Source organism: Acomys minous (genome assembly GCF_964271855.1).
Source record: "Acomys minous genome assembly, chromosome: 6".
In the NCBI taxonomy this organism is placed as follows: domain Eukaryota; kingdom Metazoa; phylum Chordata; class Mammalia; order Rodentia; family Muridae; genus Acomys; species Acomys minous.
This window is the reverse complement of record NC_140487.1, coordinates 21,511,554-21,530,393: the sequence shown is the minus strand read 5'-3', so window position 1 is coordinate 21,530,393 and position 18,840 is coordinate 21,511,554. Positions and strand designations below refer to the sequence as shown.

The following is an 18,840-nucleotide window of genomic DNA, read 5'->3' as shown; positions in this document are numbered from 1 at the left end:
GAATTACGTAAGTGAAGCCCCTGATCTTAAAGCAATTTCACAAACATCTGACCCACTTTATTCTCCTTGCCTTGGAGTCTGCTGAACCAACATTCAAAGCGGCTTTAGGTTTAATTTGCTTGAAACTAAATTGAGAAAAGTACATTTCCCCCTTTTCATTAATGTCTTCTTTTAGCTTTATGTCTCTGACAATGGTATGAGGGCCAAACGGCCCCACTGCAGGAAGGAAAACATATTTGCTTAATTGGTTAGCACTGTGAATCAGATCCCTGACTCTAACACCCAACTGTATGCCAGTAAAATAAGACCTTTCTCTCCCAAAGGTCTTATTATGATTGCTTGTCTACCAAGTGCATTAAAAGCGCCTTCTTTTATACAGTGACCACTTGAAGAGAGATCTTTAACAGGGAAGTTCCTGTGAACTACTTTTTTTAAAAGTTTAATCTTCTAAGGGCCATTTTAATTTTCTTATAATTTGAAAACTCTTTCTAACCATTTTTTTTTTTTTTTTGGAAACTCCAGACAGAACAAAGAAGTAGCTTGGTGGTTTGTGGCCCTGGGGCGGCGGCTGCTGATACAGCACGTTTCCCTGAGCTCCGCTTCACTTGTGAGGGTTCTCAGGGACTGTAAAGGGTTAGGATGCCATCTTTGCTCACTCTAGAGATAGGTAGTGAGGACATAGGAAAGTGAGTCTGAAGAATAAGAGAAGGAAGATCTCCACTTCAGTCTATGGTGGGAAGTTAGTACTGACTTCTACGTCATTTCCAGTTGAGACATGGCTTTCTTTTAGTATCAGGAAATTCATTAAAAGCAGAATGCAAAATTTCAGTGTACGATCACTAACATGTGCATGTGTGCGTGCGTGCGTGTGTGTGTGTGTGTGTGTGTGTGTGTGTGTGTGTGTGTGTTTTATTCCCTTCAGTCATTTGCTGCTCAATATTCTGACAAAGGAGTTTCATCTGGCCCTGGACCAATGGTATGCTTGTCTTTTTTTTATTATAGAGGGAAAAGGGATACTTACAGGGGGGAATAATAATAATTAACACTCCATTCGTAGATCAAACGACAACAACTCCTTTTTCTACCCTTAAATATCAAAGCTCAAATGCAGGTTAAGGGTTTCAATTTTCTCTGAAAACATGCCTCATAAAAAAGGAGGCCAGATATTTATGTCTAAGAAATGATCTTTGGATATGGGGACCATAACTCAGGCAAATGGATTTAACTCAAAATATTAGCATCTATACTTTTCTCCAGACCTTTCCACATTCCTCAAAACATGAAGCAGCAGGAAGAAGCAGAATAATTCACTGTGCTCCCTGAACCTTTTGGAAAGAACCAACAAGTTCTCTCCAGCTCAGCACAGGGAGTTAAGGACAGAATCAATCTATAGGCAAGATTTATAATAGACAACATATGGTTCATGTATTTAACCCTTGGATAGAATACTTCCTTGGTCACACGAGTGTACCAGGTGCCCCCAACAGGGTCAGAGCTACACCATGGCTCTACTCAGTTAGCAGCAGATGATAGCAATATTTTTTATTTATTAAACAAAAAATAAAATTAAATTAAAAAGAAAAACAATATAGACAAGAATGAGTCAAATTTAGCACTTATGTCCCTCATCACGCATACACATACTGTCATTTGTGTGACAACTTATAAAGCTTTCCTGTGTGTCAGGGTGATGACCTAGCTAGCAAATGAAGCTTCTACCAAACATTACTGAGATACGATAAAGAAAAAATAGGCATGATCATGAAAAATGTATAGCAGTTTATATAAAAGAATGAAAATGCCCCAGAAATAAAAACCATTAGATTGATTAACTGCTCTAAATTTAATACACATGCACACAGTTTGGTGATTCTAATTGTGTGTTTTCCAGAGGCATTTATTTGTTAGTTATCATGGTATTTAAAACAGAACTTTTACCTGGGCCCTCCAGCAGTGCTCTATCTTCCCAAGATATTCTTCTGAAGCTAATGGGCCGAAATAAACTAATATTCTAGAAGGGCAAGACAATATTTTCTGTAAATTAAAACTCTCACTTGTAAAATAATGTAGCTTTAATTGATGATTTCCAATTTCCTGATTTTTCCCAGTAATTTAAAATGTTCATATCTGAAGTGACAAATTGAAGCATTCTTTTGGCTTTGTTTATATTAGACATTTGAAATGAGTTGTTTCTGCTAGCGGTGGACATTACTCAGCTGTAAAGGTGAACCCATTTCTCAAGACGAGGCAAAGTGGGAAATAAAGGAGGAGTAGATGTCATTTTATTTTAAAAATTAAAATGGTGGACATACACTGGAGAAATTAAAATGGATTTCAGATTCCCCTTGTCCTTTTAAAATTAATTTATGTATTCACTTTACATTCCAATCATAGCCCCCTCCTTCCTCTCCGAGTATCAAGCAGAATATTTCTTTTTTAAATATCAGTGAAATATAATTTAAGCTTGTATGTCTACACACATCCATGAACATATGCAAGCAACAGATATGTGTTTAACAAATAGAGAAGATAGGCAGCAATAAAGTGTTAAAATAACTTTTTGTGTTGGAAAAAAATCAATAAGTACAAAACCCCACAGGGTCCTTCTCTGAATTAATCAGTTCGTCCCATGGCTTCCACAAAGTAAAGTATCCTTTATGTAAATGAAGTTGTTGCAAATACAGAGAAAGAGGAATAAATATAATTAAAAATTCATGATGTCAAAGGAAATTATATTTAATGGATACCTGAAAAGTACTTTTATTGAAAAGCAACAGCTTCTTTTAACATTGAAGCTGTTTCTGAAGCAATTTCTGAAACAAAATAAATAATTCTCATAATTAAAATAATGTGCTTCTTAAAATATGTAGCATCTCACTATAGTCATTTAATAAAGTGGATAGGTGCAACTGTGGAATCCTCGTGATTTATGTAGTATATAAGCAAATTACTCAAGACTTATGCATAAGGTATTTTTTGCTGTATGGGAAATGGGTTTCACAGATGAGCTTACGTAAGCATTGAGTATTAGAGGTAAAAACAAATTTACATTTAGCTCAAAATGAATACCATTCTGTTTTTACTTTACATTCGTGCTCCAGAAAAAAAAAAAAAAGAAGGAGAAAGAAAAGAAGCTATTGTCATTTGTGTTATGTTTTCAATATCCTATGATAGAGTTCTCAGGCTGCCTCAATAATAATTTATTTTTCCTTCACCCCTCATTACATCCACTTTTGCTTGACATTTTCATCAGTCATCAACAACCCTGGATAGAACTTTAAAGTTATAATAAACCTCCTTTTAATTATTAAGAAGGACTTTTGATCCTTTTCAATTTATGCCCCTGTGGCAATACAAATATCGATTTCTTAGCTAAGTATGACATGGAAAGATGACGTATGATGAAGGGAATCTAACCGAAATTCTGTGTCAACCATTGTATTTTCTGTTCCTGTGCAAAGATCTGTCTACCTCATTGCTTTAGAATGACCTCCAGGTACCCAGTTTTGCACATCTCGAGGAACTTATGGCCTCTCCCACCCAGTTCTTGTTGAGCTCTGAAGATTGGTTGGTAAAAACAGAGAAGTGAAAGGCATGAAAGAGCACAGAAGATTGGGGTTCTTAAAACCCTTCCATCAAAAAAATTCCAGTAGCTCAGCGCTATCTTCTCCAAATCCAGTTTACCCGCTTATGGAACTGCAAACAAGGACATGTGTTTTTAGTACTAACTGTGTGTATCTTCTTTACAGGGCTTGATGGGACCCAGAGGCCCTCCTGGTGCTGTGGGAGCCCCTGTAAGTACCAAAATCATATAGTCATTCTTATATAAAAGGAGAACATGCGATGACGATGTTGCTCAGTGGCAAACTATTTGTCTAACACTCAATGGCCTGAGCTTGATTCCAGAACTTCTAAATAAGTAAATAAGTCTTCCTTCTACCCTACTTTAGGGACCTCAAGGTTTCCAGGGACCTGCTGGTGAGCCTGGTGAGCCTGGACAAACGGTGAGAACATTTTCTCCCTAGGTGAAAAACAATGTTTTTGAGGGATGGTTTGTGAACACAGTCTTAACCTCAATGCATCACCCATTTCCTTAGGGTCCGGCAGGTTCTCGTGGTCCAGCTGGCCCTCCTGGCAAGTCTGGTGAGGATGTAAGTGTCTACCCTCAAGCTCTTCCAAAACAACCTCTAAATACTTCCATCTCAACAGGAGTATCTAGATCAAAATTAAGTTCCATGCTGAAAGCTCCTTATCCCTGAGTCTTCTCCTATGGGAAATATTACTTTAATGAAATATTAATTAACTTGCTTGTACCCAAGAGATATAATTGTTAATAAAACATGTATTTGATCTCACATTATTATGTGTTCCTTTCTCTTGTGACGGTCTACCAAGTGAAAGTTGACCCTAGGCCCCCCCCTTTCTGTTTTAGGGTCACCCTGGAAAGCCTGGACGACCTGGTGAGAGAGGAGTCGTTGGACCACAGGTGAGGTTGTTGACGGCAGTATGTGGTCCAGGGTGAGTTGTCAGTGAGCGTGCGTGAGACGCAGCTGATGGTAGCAGAGATGCTACTGATACCTATGGCATTCAGTGAAAGCATCTGAGAAAGGAAAGACCCAAGAAAAGGATGCAGATGTTTCATTCATTTTCTTTGTAGAATATCAGTGACGGCGGACTATGAATAATTAAGCTGTGCTGTCCACAAATGCCACCATCTTAGCTATTCACATCCTTGCTATTCGTTTGTAGCTCCATGCTTAGTACCAGCCTTTGACTCCAAACTTGAGCCTTGAGGAGAACTGGTTGGGAAAGAAGAAAGCATTGCCTTGTAACTTCTACGAAGACCTTATTCGTCTTGTTCTGATTTTCCCCCCCAGGGTGCTCGTGGTTTCCCTGGGACCCCTGGACTTCCTGGCTTCAAAGGCCATCGAGTGAGTAAATTCTTCACCTAAATAAGAGGAAAAAAATGGTGATGGTGGGGGTGGTAAGAACTCAACTGTATTTAAATCCCTGGGTGACACATCTAGCTCCCATGACTCTGAAATGTGAAAATGCCATACGTTAAAGTGGGACCAAAATTCACCGAGAACTGAGAATAACTCAGAAAAACTATGTAGATTATAGATTACGTATAGATTGTGTATATTTTAAGTACTTAAAACTATCTGGAAACCAGGAGATTATCAGGGTGACAAGGACACAATGAGGCTTCTCCAGGATTCCCCCCCGCACCCCTTCTTACCTGCACGCAGGCAGAGTGGTTGAGCTGGGGTGGTGGAGCCAGCTCCCTTGAGCTGGAACACTGGACTCTGTCCTGCCTCAGCAGCCAGGAGACCTGTCTAGGAGATGTAGTTACGGCAGGCAGAGGTGGGAGGCTCTGGTCTGACTGAGATCACAACACGCCAGCATTTGAAAAGTGCCCGTTGTTTTTCAGGGACACGTTGGTGTGGACGGAGTGAAGGGACAGCCTGGTGCGCAGGGTGTGAAGGTAAGTGCGGGGTTAGGAACACTATCAGCCAGTCGTCTCAATCTTCCATTACTCCCGAAAAGGCTCTTTTACTGAAGACAGCCCACATTTCACAAAGTATCTCCTCATCCTATCCTTCACATCCCTCAATGGCGGAGCAGGGAGAGTCTATGACAAAAGGCCAGTTACTAACACTTATTTAGCTTAATGTGTAGTTAAATAATCAAATGAAAAAAAATAACGTTAAAATTCTCTTTCTCCATCTCCTTCCCTCCTCTTATAATGTCACTCAATCTCTGTAGCCAAAATAAAAGCAAATCAGCATATAATCAAGCATTAGAGCATGGCGTGCTATTTTGAAGTGTAAGTTCTCCTTTGCCTTGCACCGATTAGGTAGGTATATTCGTGCCACAATACACTTTTCAGCCTCTTTTCTCTGATTTATCTGTGCACACTCAAAAAAAATTTTTTTAATTAGGTAATTAAAACCTCAGGAGTGTGTTATCTCTTGGCTAGCCTCTTCTCTGACAGTGTTCTCAACCATAAAATATTCTCTTTCTTATTAAGGAGATAATGTGATATTAAAGTGAATACCAGCGTAATTACAAATTAATGAGTAAGGAATGCTAGGGTGACCAGGGATGGGCACGAAGAATATGGAGAATCTGGTGGAACTTCCCAGCTGCCACACAAATGGATAAGGTCAAAGCTATGCTCTCACGAGTCCAGTGTTATAGATCAGACTGCTAAGCTCAACATCGTAAAATGTTAGAACTAAAAGGCACTTTGCAGGTGTCCTCATTTGGGAGAGACTGAGGTTAAGAAGAGCTAGTGACTTGACCAAGGTCACACGTCTAATGGTTAAAAGGTAGACTCGGCAATCTCATGACCTCCTTCTTAAAGAATACTCTTCATGTAGAATCTTAGACCTAGAGCCAGAGCAACAGCTCAGTGGTAGAGCACTTGCTTACCTTGTACCAAGCCTGGGATTTATCTCTCAGCATCACTCTCTAAACTAGAATATCTTGAGGGAATTTTTTACAGCCCCCAAATAGGAAATTACCCACCAGGATCTAGCACTCAGAATAAGAAGCAAATATTACGGCTCTAAAACCTATTCTGATGCTTTGACTTTCCATGTATCTTAGTAAAAACAACAACACTGAGCATTCAAATTTGAAGAATTTGGATGTACTGAAAGAAAATGTATCATTTGTTTTCTCTATTTAAATAATATTCCTAGGCTGGGTGGTGCTAGGGAGTGCCTTTAGTCCTAGCACTTGGGAGGTAGAGGCAGGTGGATCTCTGTGAGTTCAAAGCCAGCCTGGTCAACAGAATGAGTTCCAGGACAGCCAGGACTATTACACAGAGAAATGCTGTCTCAAAAACTCATCATCATCATCATCATCATCATCATCATCATCATCATCATCATCCAACTATGGATCTGATTCTAAGTGCCTAGAATATAAAGAAAAAAATGGAGAGGAGTACAATCAAATAATCACATTGTTTTAGTACCTTAGCCTTTGGTATATTTAAACAAAGCTCATATCATATTTTTAAAAACATGTGTCCGAGATCATTGAGAAACAATCTATAAGTATAAAAATATGTTTTAAAATGCACAAATGGCTCTAACTGGTATAATAGAGTAAAAATTGCAAATCAGAAAAAAATTTATATATATATATATTGAACAAAGACCACATTTTTCTTCTGCATATAGGGTGAACCTGGTGCCCCTGGTGAAAATGGAAATCCAGGTCAAACAGTAAGTATTGATCAATTCCTTGGAAACCCAAATGTACACTCTTAGCATACTAGAACTTCTTCTTTAGAGTTTTTGCTGATTACCATTTCTCTTGGCATTGTAGTCTTGATATTTTTCTCATCTCTCTACATATCCAACTTTTACTTGGTGTTGGAACTTGTATCTTCAGTGAATTCTTACACGTGTTAGAAACTGAACAGAGTTAATGCTGCCTGTGCCTTTTCAAGATTAGCCATCTGGACTTTATTAATAATATTTCTGCTTCTAGGGAGCCAGAGGACTTCCTGGTGAGAGAGGACGTGTGGGAGCTCCTGGTCCAGCTGTAAGTAGTCCAGTATTTTTCTTCCTTTTCAATCTTCTTAAAACACTGTGTAATGGGATCTTCCTCATTTCCACCTGACGGTCTGTCTGTCCTTCCTTCACAGGGTGCCCGTGGCAGTGATGGCAGTGTTGGTCCTGTTGGACCTGCTGTAAGTTCTGATACTGGGGTTGAAAATGGAGGTTGAGAGCTGGGAGTTTCCATTTATAAGTAGCATAGGTTACTTCAAATCCCCTAGAGTGATTGACTGACACATACCGTAAAACTCACCCTCTGTTGGAAACCTTGAATGTCTTCCCTTGGTACAAGTTCAAGATTGTTTTCCTAACCTACTTCTTATGCCTTCTGCTTTGATTTCAGGGTCCCATTGGGTCTGCTGGCCCTCCGGGTTTCCCAGGTGCTCCTGGTCCCAAGGTAAAAGCATTGGTTGCTGTCACCACGTTGATAAAGTCTTTAGTATGATGTGAAATATCAGTATTGTTTGCAGGGGAAAGACAACTGCAGAAGAATTCCCTTAATCAGGCCCTCCTTTTTAAACATGTACAGAAGACTTTCTCATTCTAAGTTTGCACTAAATCTCTCTGTACACTGTGTATTGATAGAGTCGAGGGCTAGAAACTGACTCCCTGGGTGCCCCGAATAATGTGCATCCCAGGCCAGCCTGGACTGTGCGGGCACTAAACCACAGTGACAACAGGGATGGGGCCAGAATGTCAGGGCTAGGCTTGCAAATTAGAAAGTCAACCCCAAACTTTGTGATAATAAAGCCAGATAAGCTAAGTGGTTGCTGGTCTGACGAAATTCCCTAAAAGTTGCTGTTATGCTGAATAAGAGAGGTATGCTGTTTCAGTTTTTTGTTTGTTTGTTTGTTTCTTTTTACTGCTAATTCCCACCCTGTGTCTTTCACTTTTAGGGTGAACTTGGACCTGTTGGTAACCCCGGCCCTTCTGGTCCTGCTGGTCCCCGTGGTGAAGTGGGTCTTCCAGGACTCTCTGGCCCCGTTGGACCTCCTGTAAGTACTCACTGATTTTAAGGCAGTTGAGTAGAAAAGCAAAAGATGGGCTCAGACAAGGTAAGAAATACTCCGATGCAGAGAGTGTTCCCTTCTCGTTTCCCTCATAGGGAAACCCTGGAGCAAATGGTCTCACTGGCGCTAAGGGGGCTTCGGTAAGTACAGACGGGGAGCTTGCATTCGCTGCTCTGGGCTAGAGGCACTTACTGAGGGTCTCGGTATCCTGCCTCTTCCTGCTGAGGGACTTTGGGTTATTTTTCTTCCCACAGGGACTCCCTGGTGTTGCTGGGGCTCCTGGTCTCCCTGGTCCCCGTGGCATTCCTGGCCCCGTTGGTGCTGCTGGTGCTACTGGTGCCAGAGGACTTGTTGTAAGTGGTCACCCGTATGACGTTTATACCCCTGAGATATTAGCTGCATGCTCTGTCGCCATGACTTTTTCTTGCAGTTTTTTTTTCCCTCAGTAGTGTTATGCAAAGGTTTACAATTCCTGTATAGCTGCATTGTGTGCCTGCATAGTCTCTCCTCTGCTTGTGGGCATAACCTTTTTCCTTGTGCTGGCTTAGAAGCTTGTAGAAGACTCAGTGTGTGTCTTACCCTTCCACATATACCGGTTTCCCACATGTGGTTTGTTTGTGGTTTTTTTGTTTGTTTGTTTGTTTGTTTGTTTGTTTTAGAGAACTTAAACACCCCAAGAGACTTGTCTGCTAGAGAGTCTTGTCACATTTTTGTCATTTGGCCCCTGTTTTGCTTGTGTCTTAGGGCGAGCCTGGTCCTGCTGGTTCCAAAGGAGAGTCTGGTAACAAGGGAGAGCCTGTAAGTGCTTGCATCATCACGACTTTGTTCACTTATCTGTCTCAATTTTCAACCCAGCTTCCGTAGCTGGATATGATACGAAAATATTTTTTGACTCTTCTCAATTTTTATTTTTTGACACAGGGCTCTGCTGGAGCCCAGGGTCCTCCTGGTCCCAGCGGTGAAGAAGGGAAGAGAGGTTCCCCGGGAGAATCTGGGCCTGCTGGCCCCGCAGGGCCTCCTGGGCTGAGAGTAAGTTCTGAATACTCCAGACATAGCCAACCATGATGCTGCCCCTTGGCTGGGAATCAGTCAGGATTTCTGTGTATGTTTCCTGGATGAAAGAGCATCTGCCTTCCATCTGTTTTATTAAATTAGTGACTCTCAATTTGATATGTTATTAAACTGGTCTGGAAACGGCACTGACCTATTTTTGCTCATCTGTGCATTCCCTTGGCGTGCACCACTATCTTCCTCTTATGAGAAACCATGCCCTGGCTTAGGAAAACTCTAACCTATGGGATTCAAAGGCGTCTCTAATCCCCACCGCTGTCCCGTGTCTTTTCCTGCAGGGCAGCCCTGGTTCTCGTGGTCTTCCTGGAGCTGACGGCAGAGCTGGTGGGATGGTAAGCTGTCCTTCACTTACCTCCCAGGAAGGGCCTTGACAGTGCTGGGGCCGGATGGATGTGTCCCTAGCACTCCATGAACAGCCCCCCTTATTTGGGCCCTCTCCTTCCAATTAACAGGGCCCTCCTGGCAACCGTGGTTCAACTGGTCCTGCTGGAGTCCGAGGTCCTAATGGAGATACTGGTCGCCCTGGGGAACCTGGTCTCATGGGACCCAGAGTAAGTTTGAGAGAAATCCTCATAAAGCCCTATCTGGAGCTGGTGCCTTCTCAGTAACAACAATCACATCTAAGTAAGTCTGCTAGTAGACTTGTTGATGTTTGCCTTTTTAAATCAACTTTATCAGAGCCCCCAGAAGGCTCTGGGCATTTGGCTAGTCCATAGGTTTCCTATGCAATACTCAAATCGGTAACTAAGAGGGTTTAGGAAAACCATATCTATTTTAAAATATCAAATGAGTTTGGTTCTCTTATCAGCACATATAGCTTATTTTAATCTGAGTTTTATATAAGGTATTCCTGAAATGTATTAAGGCTATACATTATTAGTTGATTAGATTCATCAGTGAAACCATTTTTCCAGCAATCATAAAGTGCTATAATGTATTCAGCATCACACCAGCTTTAAAAGAGTGACCTTTTGGTCCAGAGATACTCAAATCCATAACAATGGAGTCATTTTTTCCTCCATTATCTCTTATGGGTGAGTAGTGACTATAATTTTTCACTATAAACAAGTAATTGGGAGCAACAAATATAGCAATAAAAAAATCCACCTTGGAAATTGCTTACCCAAAGCATTAGGTTTTTTTCTTCCTACCATGGAATAGAAACCATGATACATTTTTCCCACAAAGTAGATTGCTTAACAGTTTCTTCTGATACCTATGAATGAATCAGTTGAAAAAAATTAAATACAAAGGATGGCAGATTCACAGAAACAAAAAAAGAGAAGAAAATAAAAGAAAAAAGAAAGATTTCAGAGTTCTTTTCAGACTTTCTAGCAAGGCCAATATCTCTAATGACTCACCCTTGGAGGCAAAAAAAAAAAAAAAAAAAAAAAAAAGGAGAAGACAGTGCTGTGTGAGATTTTAATTAATTTGAGCCTTGAGTGTGGGAGCTAAAGTACCAATATGAAAGGACCCTCATTTATTTTATAGGGTCTTCCTGGGTCTCCTGGAAATGTTGGCCCATCTGGTAAAGAAGGACCTATGGTAAGTATTGCTCATTTTCCATTACATTTTCAAGAACACTTATTGCACCGTCATCAAGTCTATTTTTATGCCTTATTTATACATGAATACATTGAAAATAAATATGCGCCACCTCTACATCATCTGGGGACAGAAGGTAATAGATTGTAATTATGGAGTCTAAATGGATGTAGAGCTGAAGGCAGAGAAGGGCTGAGAAAGCCATGGCTGGGGAAATTGAAGCAGGTGACAAGGGGATAGAGAGGGGCAAATTGCATACATGTGAGACGGAACTGACTGTCTGTGTCCTGGCATCCTATTTAGAACAAGGAAATGGAGTCATAATTTGTTGACGCTTTATCCAGGAAGCTTTGTGCACTCAGAAAACTACCCTGCTTTGTCATTTGACAACATCCTAAGCTTGATAGTTGAAAACCGTGGGGATGGTGAGTAAACCTCAAACTCTGCTTTCAGGGCCTCCCCGGCATTGATGGTAGACCTGGACCAATTGGCCCACCTGGACCACGCGGTGAAGCTGGCAACATTGGATTCCCTGGACCCAAAGGCCCCTCTGTAAGGATCATGGGTCCCTCGCCCTCAATACCTGTTTGCTACGTCTCAGCACAGTTTAGCTCAGAGCAGGTCCTTTTAAGCCAAGAAAGCTTTACAGCTCCCTAAAAGCTTTACCTCCACTGTGGTCTTGCGCACTGCTGCAAATCTGAGTTACACACCTCCACAGAATCCTTCTTGTGCCGAGCTTCGTGCTGTTTGTTGTGTTAGGCCTTGGATGACAAATTCAAAGTTGAGAAATATCAGTAAAGCATACACACAAGCAACAAAATCAACATTCCAAAGTTGCCATTTGTTTAAAAATGGACATAAGGGATGGCACGTTGGCTCAGTGGTTAAGAGCACCACCCTGCTCTTCCAGAGGTCCTGAGTTCAATTGCCAGAACTACGTGGTGGCTCACAACCATCTATAATGTGATCTGATGCCCTCTTCTGGCCTGCAGGTGTACATGCAGTTAAACACTCATGAACATATAAATAAATCTTTTTTAAAATGGCAATTTATATAAAAAAGAACTTTTAAAAAATAGACATAAAATCTTCTCATGTTCTGTCATACATCATTTCCCCCCTCTCTTTCCCCCCGCCAGCCCCCCCCCATTGTATCTGACCCTGACTTAGCTTCTTCTTGATATCTTTCTTGTGTCTATGTGTGTGTGTATGTGTGTGTGTGTGTGTGTGTGTGTGTGTGTGTGTGTGTGTGTGTGTGTTATTTTGGGGGTTTTAATATTTTAAAATTTTTATATGTATCACTTTTTATAGGGTGATGCTGGCAAACCTGGTGATAAAGGCCATCCTGGTCTTGCTGGTGCTCGGGTAGGTGTTCACTTCTAAATATGCATCTTCTTTGATGTCATCTGCTATCATTATGTTGCCTTCGAAAGTGGCATCCTAACGGTCCTTTTACCAGGATGAAACGGCTTTATTTTAAACTACATGGAGAAGGCAGGAAACTATAGCAAATCAGAACATGGTATTCAAAGATGCTGATGCATCTGGTCTTTATGGCATTCATAGTATGATTCAAAGGTTATGAGTTTGTGCTAGTATTCTCTGTCATTTGTAAACTGCATCCTGTCTCTGGACATCTCTTGAACTACATCAGAAGTTAGTAGGACAGCATTTTGAACTTGGTGAAACTCGCAATGGGTTTCTTTAATTTTAAAATGGTAAACTTGGTCTTGGGAAATTAGCCTTCAAGGTGCTTTGAAGGTCCTTAAGCTATCTCACTTTGTGCATAACCACGAGCCTTTCTTTTCTATTAAACATTTTTAGGGAGCTCCAGGTCCTGATGGGAACAATGGTGCTCAGGGACCTCCTGGACCCCAGGTGTGTACCGCTCCCTGCTCCTTTCCAAAGCAAAGTAAGCCTTGTCCTGCAGACCATTCTTTCCATAGTTAAGATAGCACATTGACATCAATGCTATCTTCTCTGTCACTGATAGCAATGCTATCTTCTCTGTCACTGACATCAATGCTATCTAATTTGACTCTATAGTACTATTGTCTTTTGTAACTTACCTCTGGCTTCCTACGTATGTGGTAACTAACAATGTAATAGGAATACTTTGATTTTTAAAAAAAAAACATAATCTCTATAGCTAACCTAATATGTATAGACAAATAGCTAGCTTTTCCATCACAAAACTGAACTCGACTCTTAACATCCACACATATTTTTATGAAGTCAATGGAGCAACCACTAACTTCAGTGCTATCTCTTCTGCCACTTTCAGGGTGTCCAAGGAGGCAAAGGTGAACAGGGCCCTGCTGGTCCCCCAGGCTTCCAGGTGAGTCGGCAAGCATGTAAGACTCTGATTTCTCCACACTGTCTCCACGCAATTCACTGTAACACCACCAGCACCAGCCGCACCCAGCTATGGCTTCAGAACTCAAGCAAAAGGCACAGTTACTCAAAGCAAACTTTTCTGGAATAGTTTCATAACACGTGACAGCATTCGTGATGCTTTTGCCTTTGTAAGCCCCCAGTTATTAGCAGTCCCCCTGAGTATGGCGATAAGATTGAAGTTTCCATGTCTCTTCATTTAGGGTCTCCCTGGTCCCTCGGGTACCGCTGGAGAAGCCGGCAAGCCAGGAGAAAGGGTGAGTCAACTGATTGATGGTGACTTCACAAAATCTAATCATTTCCTTCTTTTTATTTGCCCTATTGCCATGTAATTACAATCCAAAAATTTCATAGTTCACATACTAACGATAGCAGTCTGGCTTGTTGGTACTGAACAAGAGAGTGAAGTGAGTTATTTACACCTTGTTCAAATTGCCTTATTTCATGGATTGAGTGGAACATCACAATATGAAAGCAAAACCTATTGACTATTTCACGTAATAGCTTTACTTTTTGTTTTGTTCTTTGTTATATTAAGATACAAATTATTTCCTTTCCTCTTCTATGGTGAAGCCATAAATGCACCAATTTTCCATCAGACCAGAGCCTGAAAAAAATTGCTTTTAATGTTTTTTTTGGCATTCAGACATGACACTGCTGTCCACAATCAGAGCATGAGCTCCGAGTCATTTTCTCTAATTGTGATGAATGCGCCTCAATTTAGTTACATTCTGTAGCCTGGGCTCCTTTGTCAACAGTGGGCCACATTAAAGAGACAGCTGGTCAGTAATAAAAGAAAAAGACACATGGGTATACAATTGACTAGGGAATGTACAGAATATGATAATTTCTATTAAGATGGCAGTCCGTTATATAGCTAAAATATGCGATGCCTGCCTGTGTTTGTTACTACTCATCAAATTATCAAAGGAGATAGTCTGTTTTGTCCCTTTTTTTTTTTAAACAGATAGTAAGCTCAATAATTGGAAACAAATTTCCTGATACCAGGTCTGGAGCAGACATATCTTTGACATCAGTGGTAGTCTTTTTTTGTATCTTTCTATAGAGCCAAAAGTTTTGTTATACCTTCTAGTCTGTGTGCCAAAGCATTGATGTGAGTAGAGTCTAGACAACTTCATTTTACAATTCAGAGTATTTTAGATATCTTAGCCACAACTAACTGTAAGAAGCCACATACGGATTCCATGATTTGTTTACTGTTGTGTTTTTACCTAGGGTCTTCATGGTGAATTTGGTCTCCCTGGGCCTGCTGGTCCAAGAGTAAGTGTCACCTATTTAAATTTCACTAACATTTGACAGCATGTTTTAAAAAGAAGTAGTGTTTTCCCCTCACACCACTGGTTGCCTCCCTTAAAAATATTTCTTAACCTTTTTCATAAGCATCATTAGGTTTTTAAGTTAATAGTGAAAATTTCCTGCTCAATAACCTTATGGTTAGAAGAAACATAAATGAACAAATGTATGTGTTATAGTAAATAATTTATATAGGCAAATGTGACATGCTCATTGAAGTTGCTGATTTTTGAGCCAAGTAAACTAATACCTAATCTCTAAGGTGAATATCTGTAGAATGTGTTGATGTCGAGAATCTAAAGCTAAATTCATGAGTATAGTTTTATGAAGGAAAAACTACTTATTTGTCTATGTATATTACCATATCTAGAATGACTAGGGTTGTTTTTCTTTAATGAAAAAATCCCATTATGTTGTTAGTTATCACATACATAGGAAGCCAGAAGTTAATTTCAAAAACCAATAGTGCCATAGAACAAGTTATAACAAAGCCCTTTAATATAATTACAGTGTAGAACTACAAGATAAATATTCTCGGTCATAACATGTAATGTGGTGGTGATGTTTAGGTGAAAAAATCAGAGGCATTCAGCTATGCGGGCACAAATGAACACCCATCTACATATATGGCCTCTGTTGACTATCCTACCACACCGTTACCATGTGGAGTTGTAAACGGGCAGTGATGTGAGAATATATAACCTTATCCATTCATGACAAAGCTATTCAACTGAAACTCCATCATCTACCCTTTGGCTACTAAACGCATCTGACCTTGCCTGTGAGTGCAGCACAAAGAAGCCCATCCCCTTAAAAAGCAAACAGATTCCGAAGGTTGGCTATAACACTTCCCACACAACAGAATGTGGAATTACAGTCCTAGAACATTAGAAGAATACGACATCCTAGAGATTATCTCGCACTTCTTTCTGTTCATTTACCAGGAGAAAAAAAAATGAAAAATGGGACAACGTGTTAATTTGCTAACCTGTGGTAGAACCTGGTCTAAAACTCTAAGCGAGTACGGATGTGTCGGGTGGTGCCTGGGACTGATGTCTAGTCGCTGTCTTACAGGGAGACCGTGGTCCCCCAGGTGAGAGTGGTGCTGCAGGCCCTACTGGTGCTATTGGAAGTCGAGGTCCCTCCGGAGCCCCAGGGCCTGACGGAAGCAAGGTAAAACTACAATTCACAGATAGATGGAAAAATGGGCCCCATGTATTCCAAAATTAGTAGATTCGGTAGAGGAGTGATTGTTTTTGCAAATTTGTATTTATTTCCAGTTTTGTAGTAATCTCTACCTCGGTTACTAACAATATGATTCCTGTGAATACTGATAATTCCAAAAGGAAACTTGGAGAGGGAGAGAAATCTTTGTTCTAGAAACCAGCAGTGAATCCATACGGCTTTGCTCTGTTCTAATGACACTGTTTATGCTTTGAAATCTAGAACCATCCTTTACTTTCCTAGAAAATTTTTTTTCTGTGTCTACATCCAACCCCATACCACAAAATTTCTAAAAAGTAGTCTAGATTTTAATAGTAGAGCATATAATGATTTAAATTAGCTAAATACCACATGGACACCCACCCCCCCGAAAGGCACAGTCTAAAAGTTTGTGTTCCAAGGTAGCTTTCTAGTTTAGGCTTTTAAAAAAAAAGTAAGATTACACATTTCTGACAACCCCGGCAACTCGCATGGCTCCCAATTGTTACCTTCAAGGGGGGCGGGGGGGGGGGGCGGGAATGTAAAGAGTGGATTCAGAAAGGTATTTCATTTATGTGGAAGGGTATGGGGGGGCGGAAGCAGCACAGGAGGGTAGAGGAAAGAGAATATGGCGGCACTCAGGGTGCTTTTACGGGATCTGTTCATCTCAGCACCCCGCCGGCAGCTTTTCTGTGTAGAGAGTTGAGAGGCTTAATGCAGTGATGGGCACTATGGAGACAATTGTCTCCCGAGTTGATGAGGTCTCTTTCCATGCCACTTGCCTGGGCTAAGGGACTTTTCGTTGAAAAGGTTTGTGAGCAAACATATTTTTTCAAATCTCTCCCTCCCATTGTCGCATCTTCTTCTTTTCCGCCACCGTCTTCCTTAAGAGGCCGGGCTGCAGGTTGTAGAAGAATTGGCAGCCACCCACTCTCTGCGCTCTTCTCTTTAGCCATATCGTGTCATTACTAGGCGGCCCCCCTGTTACATCCTTCCTCCTTTCAACGGTGGTGTTCCTTTGTGTTCTCTACGCAGCCAAGGATGCCATCTATTACGTGTTTAAATTGGACTTCTTCAAGAGTTTGTGCCCTGCCTTTCTCCTTCTGCCTCTGAAATAATTGATTTCACACGGTTCTGATTCCAGGGCGAAGCTGGTGCGGTTGGTGCTCCAGGCACGGCTGGTGCCTCTGGCCCTGGTGGGCTTCCAGGAGAGAGGGGTGCTGCTGGCGTACCCGGAGGCAAAGGAGAAAAGGTGCCGCTCAGTTCTGGGCCGTGATACACAATGTCCATAAACTCCACGCAAGAGAGCTGTACAAGGATGCACAGTTGTTTCCAGTCCTTAGCAGGCAGTCTGGTAGCATTTTGACATCTATGTGCATTTTTTCCCCTCTGTCACCTAGTACCTTCCCATGTCTAAACTCACTAATCTGGCAAAATTCATTGCTACCATGGAATTTCATGCAAACAGATGGTGTTGAGTAATACATGAGGCTCATTTTAATGCCACTAACAATGATGCCTCATCCTGCCCTAATTAATGGAGGAAGCTCTATCAAACAGCTGTCAACCGTGCTGTGGCATTCGTTATGTTGTACGAGTGACCAGGCACCACGGCCCGTTGCCATGTTGTCTTGTGAGTCCATCCTCATCTATTTGAAACTTGCTTCATTATGAATCAGAGGAATATTTATTTTTTAATATTCAATAATAATCTGAAAGGAGCCGTGAAAGATGAGTTTCATACTGTTTTTCTCATTTAGCACCCTATAGAGTGGTAGGAAATCGAAAAACACAAAACTTCTTCACTGATGGCCAGCACTGCAGAAACTTTTATATTAGTATTTACAGTTCATTTTCACTCAAAAGTTTAGTCAGAAAACAAAATGTGGCTCTTACTCTGTCCTTGCAGGGTGAAGGAGGGCTCAGAGGTGAAATTGGCAGCCCTGGTAGAGACGGTGCTCGTGTGAGTAGAATTTTGTTTTTAATGTTTGTTTGTGGTTAAACTGTTTGTATTTTTTTTTTTCAGTTTGAATCCACCACACTTTCAAAGTAGAGCTTTTATAAAGAATTCAATTTTAGTAAATTTGCAAGCCATTACTTCCTGATATGATTTCACATGCTCCAAAAGAAAACTTAAGCATGACACATCTTTGAAAAATCACATCTTTTTCCCCCCTACCTTCTTCAGTGTCCAATATGCCAACCCTTAGCTGCACAGGAAACACTGTAGGTTTGGAAGGGTGGCAATTGCTTTGTTTAAGTGGCAATAAGGCTTTTAGAAAAACAATTCTCTTACATTTTAAAAAGCCGTAACCTTTAACAATACCTGCCTGCCCCAGGATTTGATCTAAGGCCAGGCCCCTAGATAAGCTGTGACTCACCATAGGTGTCACAGATGACCCCCAGGAAGGATAATTACCTTCCTGAGCTGCCAGAGCTGTGGCGCTTCCTGCTCCTGTCACGTCTCCTTCAAGCTGATAACCCTCTGTAACGCATTCCTGGTGCTCTCTGCCTTGAGTCACCTAACCTTCACAGTTCCAAATAAGGCTATTCATTTGTTTCCCTGCAGGGAATTTTACAGGAGTAAGAGAGTTCAGAACTCCCAAATTCCCCTCCTGCTCAGGCCTTTCACATTTCCATTACCTTTATCACCTCTCTCCTCACGTATTCTGCAGTTCCTTCCTCCTGAACTGACTTCTGGGAGTCCTGATAACCAGAACCAACAA

General features: G+C 41.1%; 1 protein-coding gene across 2 annotated transcripts in view; it reads left to right on the top strand.

The window, feature by feature from the left end:
- Positions 1 to 18,840, top strand: part of COL1A2 (collagen type I alpha 2 chain) — a 35,619-nt gene that overhangs the window by 5,623 nt on the left and 11,156 nt on the right. For both annotated transcript variants that reach the window (XM_084784505.1, XM_084784504.1), the window contains 28 exons: positions 923 to 976; positions 3,750 to 3,794; positions 3,951 to 4,004; positions 4,098 to 4,151; positions 4,433 to 4,486; positions 4,878 to 4,931; positions 5,435 to 5,488; positions 7,197 to 7,241; positions 7,510 to 7,563; positions 7,667 to 7,711; positions 7,921 to 7,974; positions 8,474 to 8,572; positions 8,683 to 8,727; positions 8,842 to 8,940; positions 9,332 to 9,385; positions 9,509 to 9,616; positions 9,937 to 9,990; positions 10,111 to 10,209; positions 11,150 to 11,203; positions 11,657 to 11,755; positions 12,515 to 12,568; positions 13,028 to 13,081; positions 13,488 to 13,541; positions 13,801 to 13,854; positions 14,834 to 14,878; positions 15,986 to 16,084; positions 17,259 to 17,366; positions 18,024 to 18,077. In XM_084784505.1, coding sequence (XP_084640631.1) covers positions 923 to 976; positions 3,750 to 3,794; positions 3,951 to 4,004; positions 4,098 to 4,151; positions 4,433 to 4,486; positions 4,878 to 4,931; positions 5,435 to 5,488; positions 7,197 to 7,241; positions 7,510 to 7,563; positions 7,667 to 7,711; positions 7,921 to 7,974; positions 8,474 to 8,572; positions 8,683 to 8,727; positions 8,842 to 8,940; positions 9,332 to 9,385; positions 9,509 to 9,616; positions 9,937 to 9,990; positions 10,111 to 10,209; positions 11,150 to 11,203; positions 11,657 to 11,755; positions 12,515 to 12,568; positions 13,028 to 13,081; positions 13,488 to 13,541; positions 13,801 to 13,854; positions 14,834 to 14,878; positions 15,986 to 16,084; positions 17,259 to 17,366; positions 18,024 to 18,077 — 1,800 coding nt within the window. The remainder of the gene's footprint in view (positions 1 to 922; positions 977 to 3,749; positions 3,795 to 3,950; positions 4,005 to 4,097; positions 4,152 to 4,432; positions 4,487 to 4,877; positions 4,932 to 5,434; positions 5,489 to 7,196; positions 7,242 to 7,509; positions 7,564 to 7,666; positions 7,712 to 7,920; positions 7,975 to 8,473; positions 8,573 to 8,682; positions 8,728 to 8,841; positions 8,941 to 9,331; positions 9,386 to 9,508; positions 9,617 to 9,936; positions 9,991 to 10,110; positions 10,210 to 11,149; positions 11,204 to 11,656; positions 11,756 to 12,514; positions 12,569 to 13,027; positions 13,082 to 13,487; positions 13,542 to 13,800; positions 13,855 to 14,833; positions 14,879 to 15,985; positions 16,085 to 17,258; positions 17,367 to 18,023; positions 18,078 to 18,840) is intronic.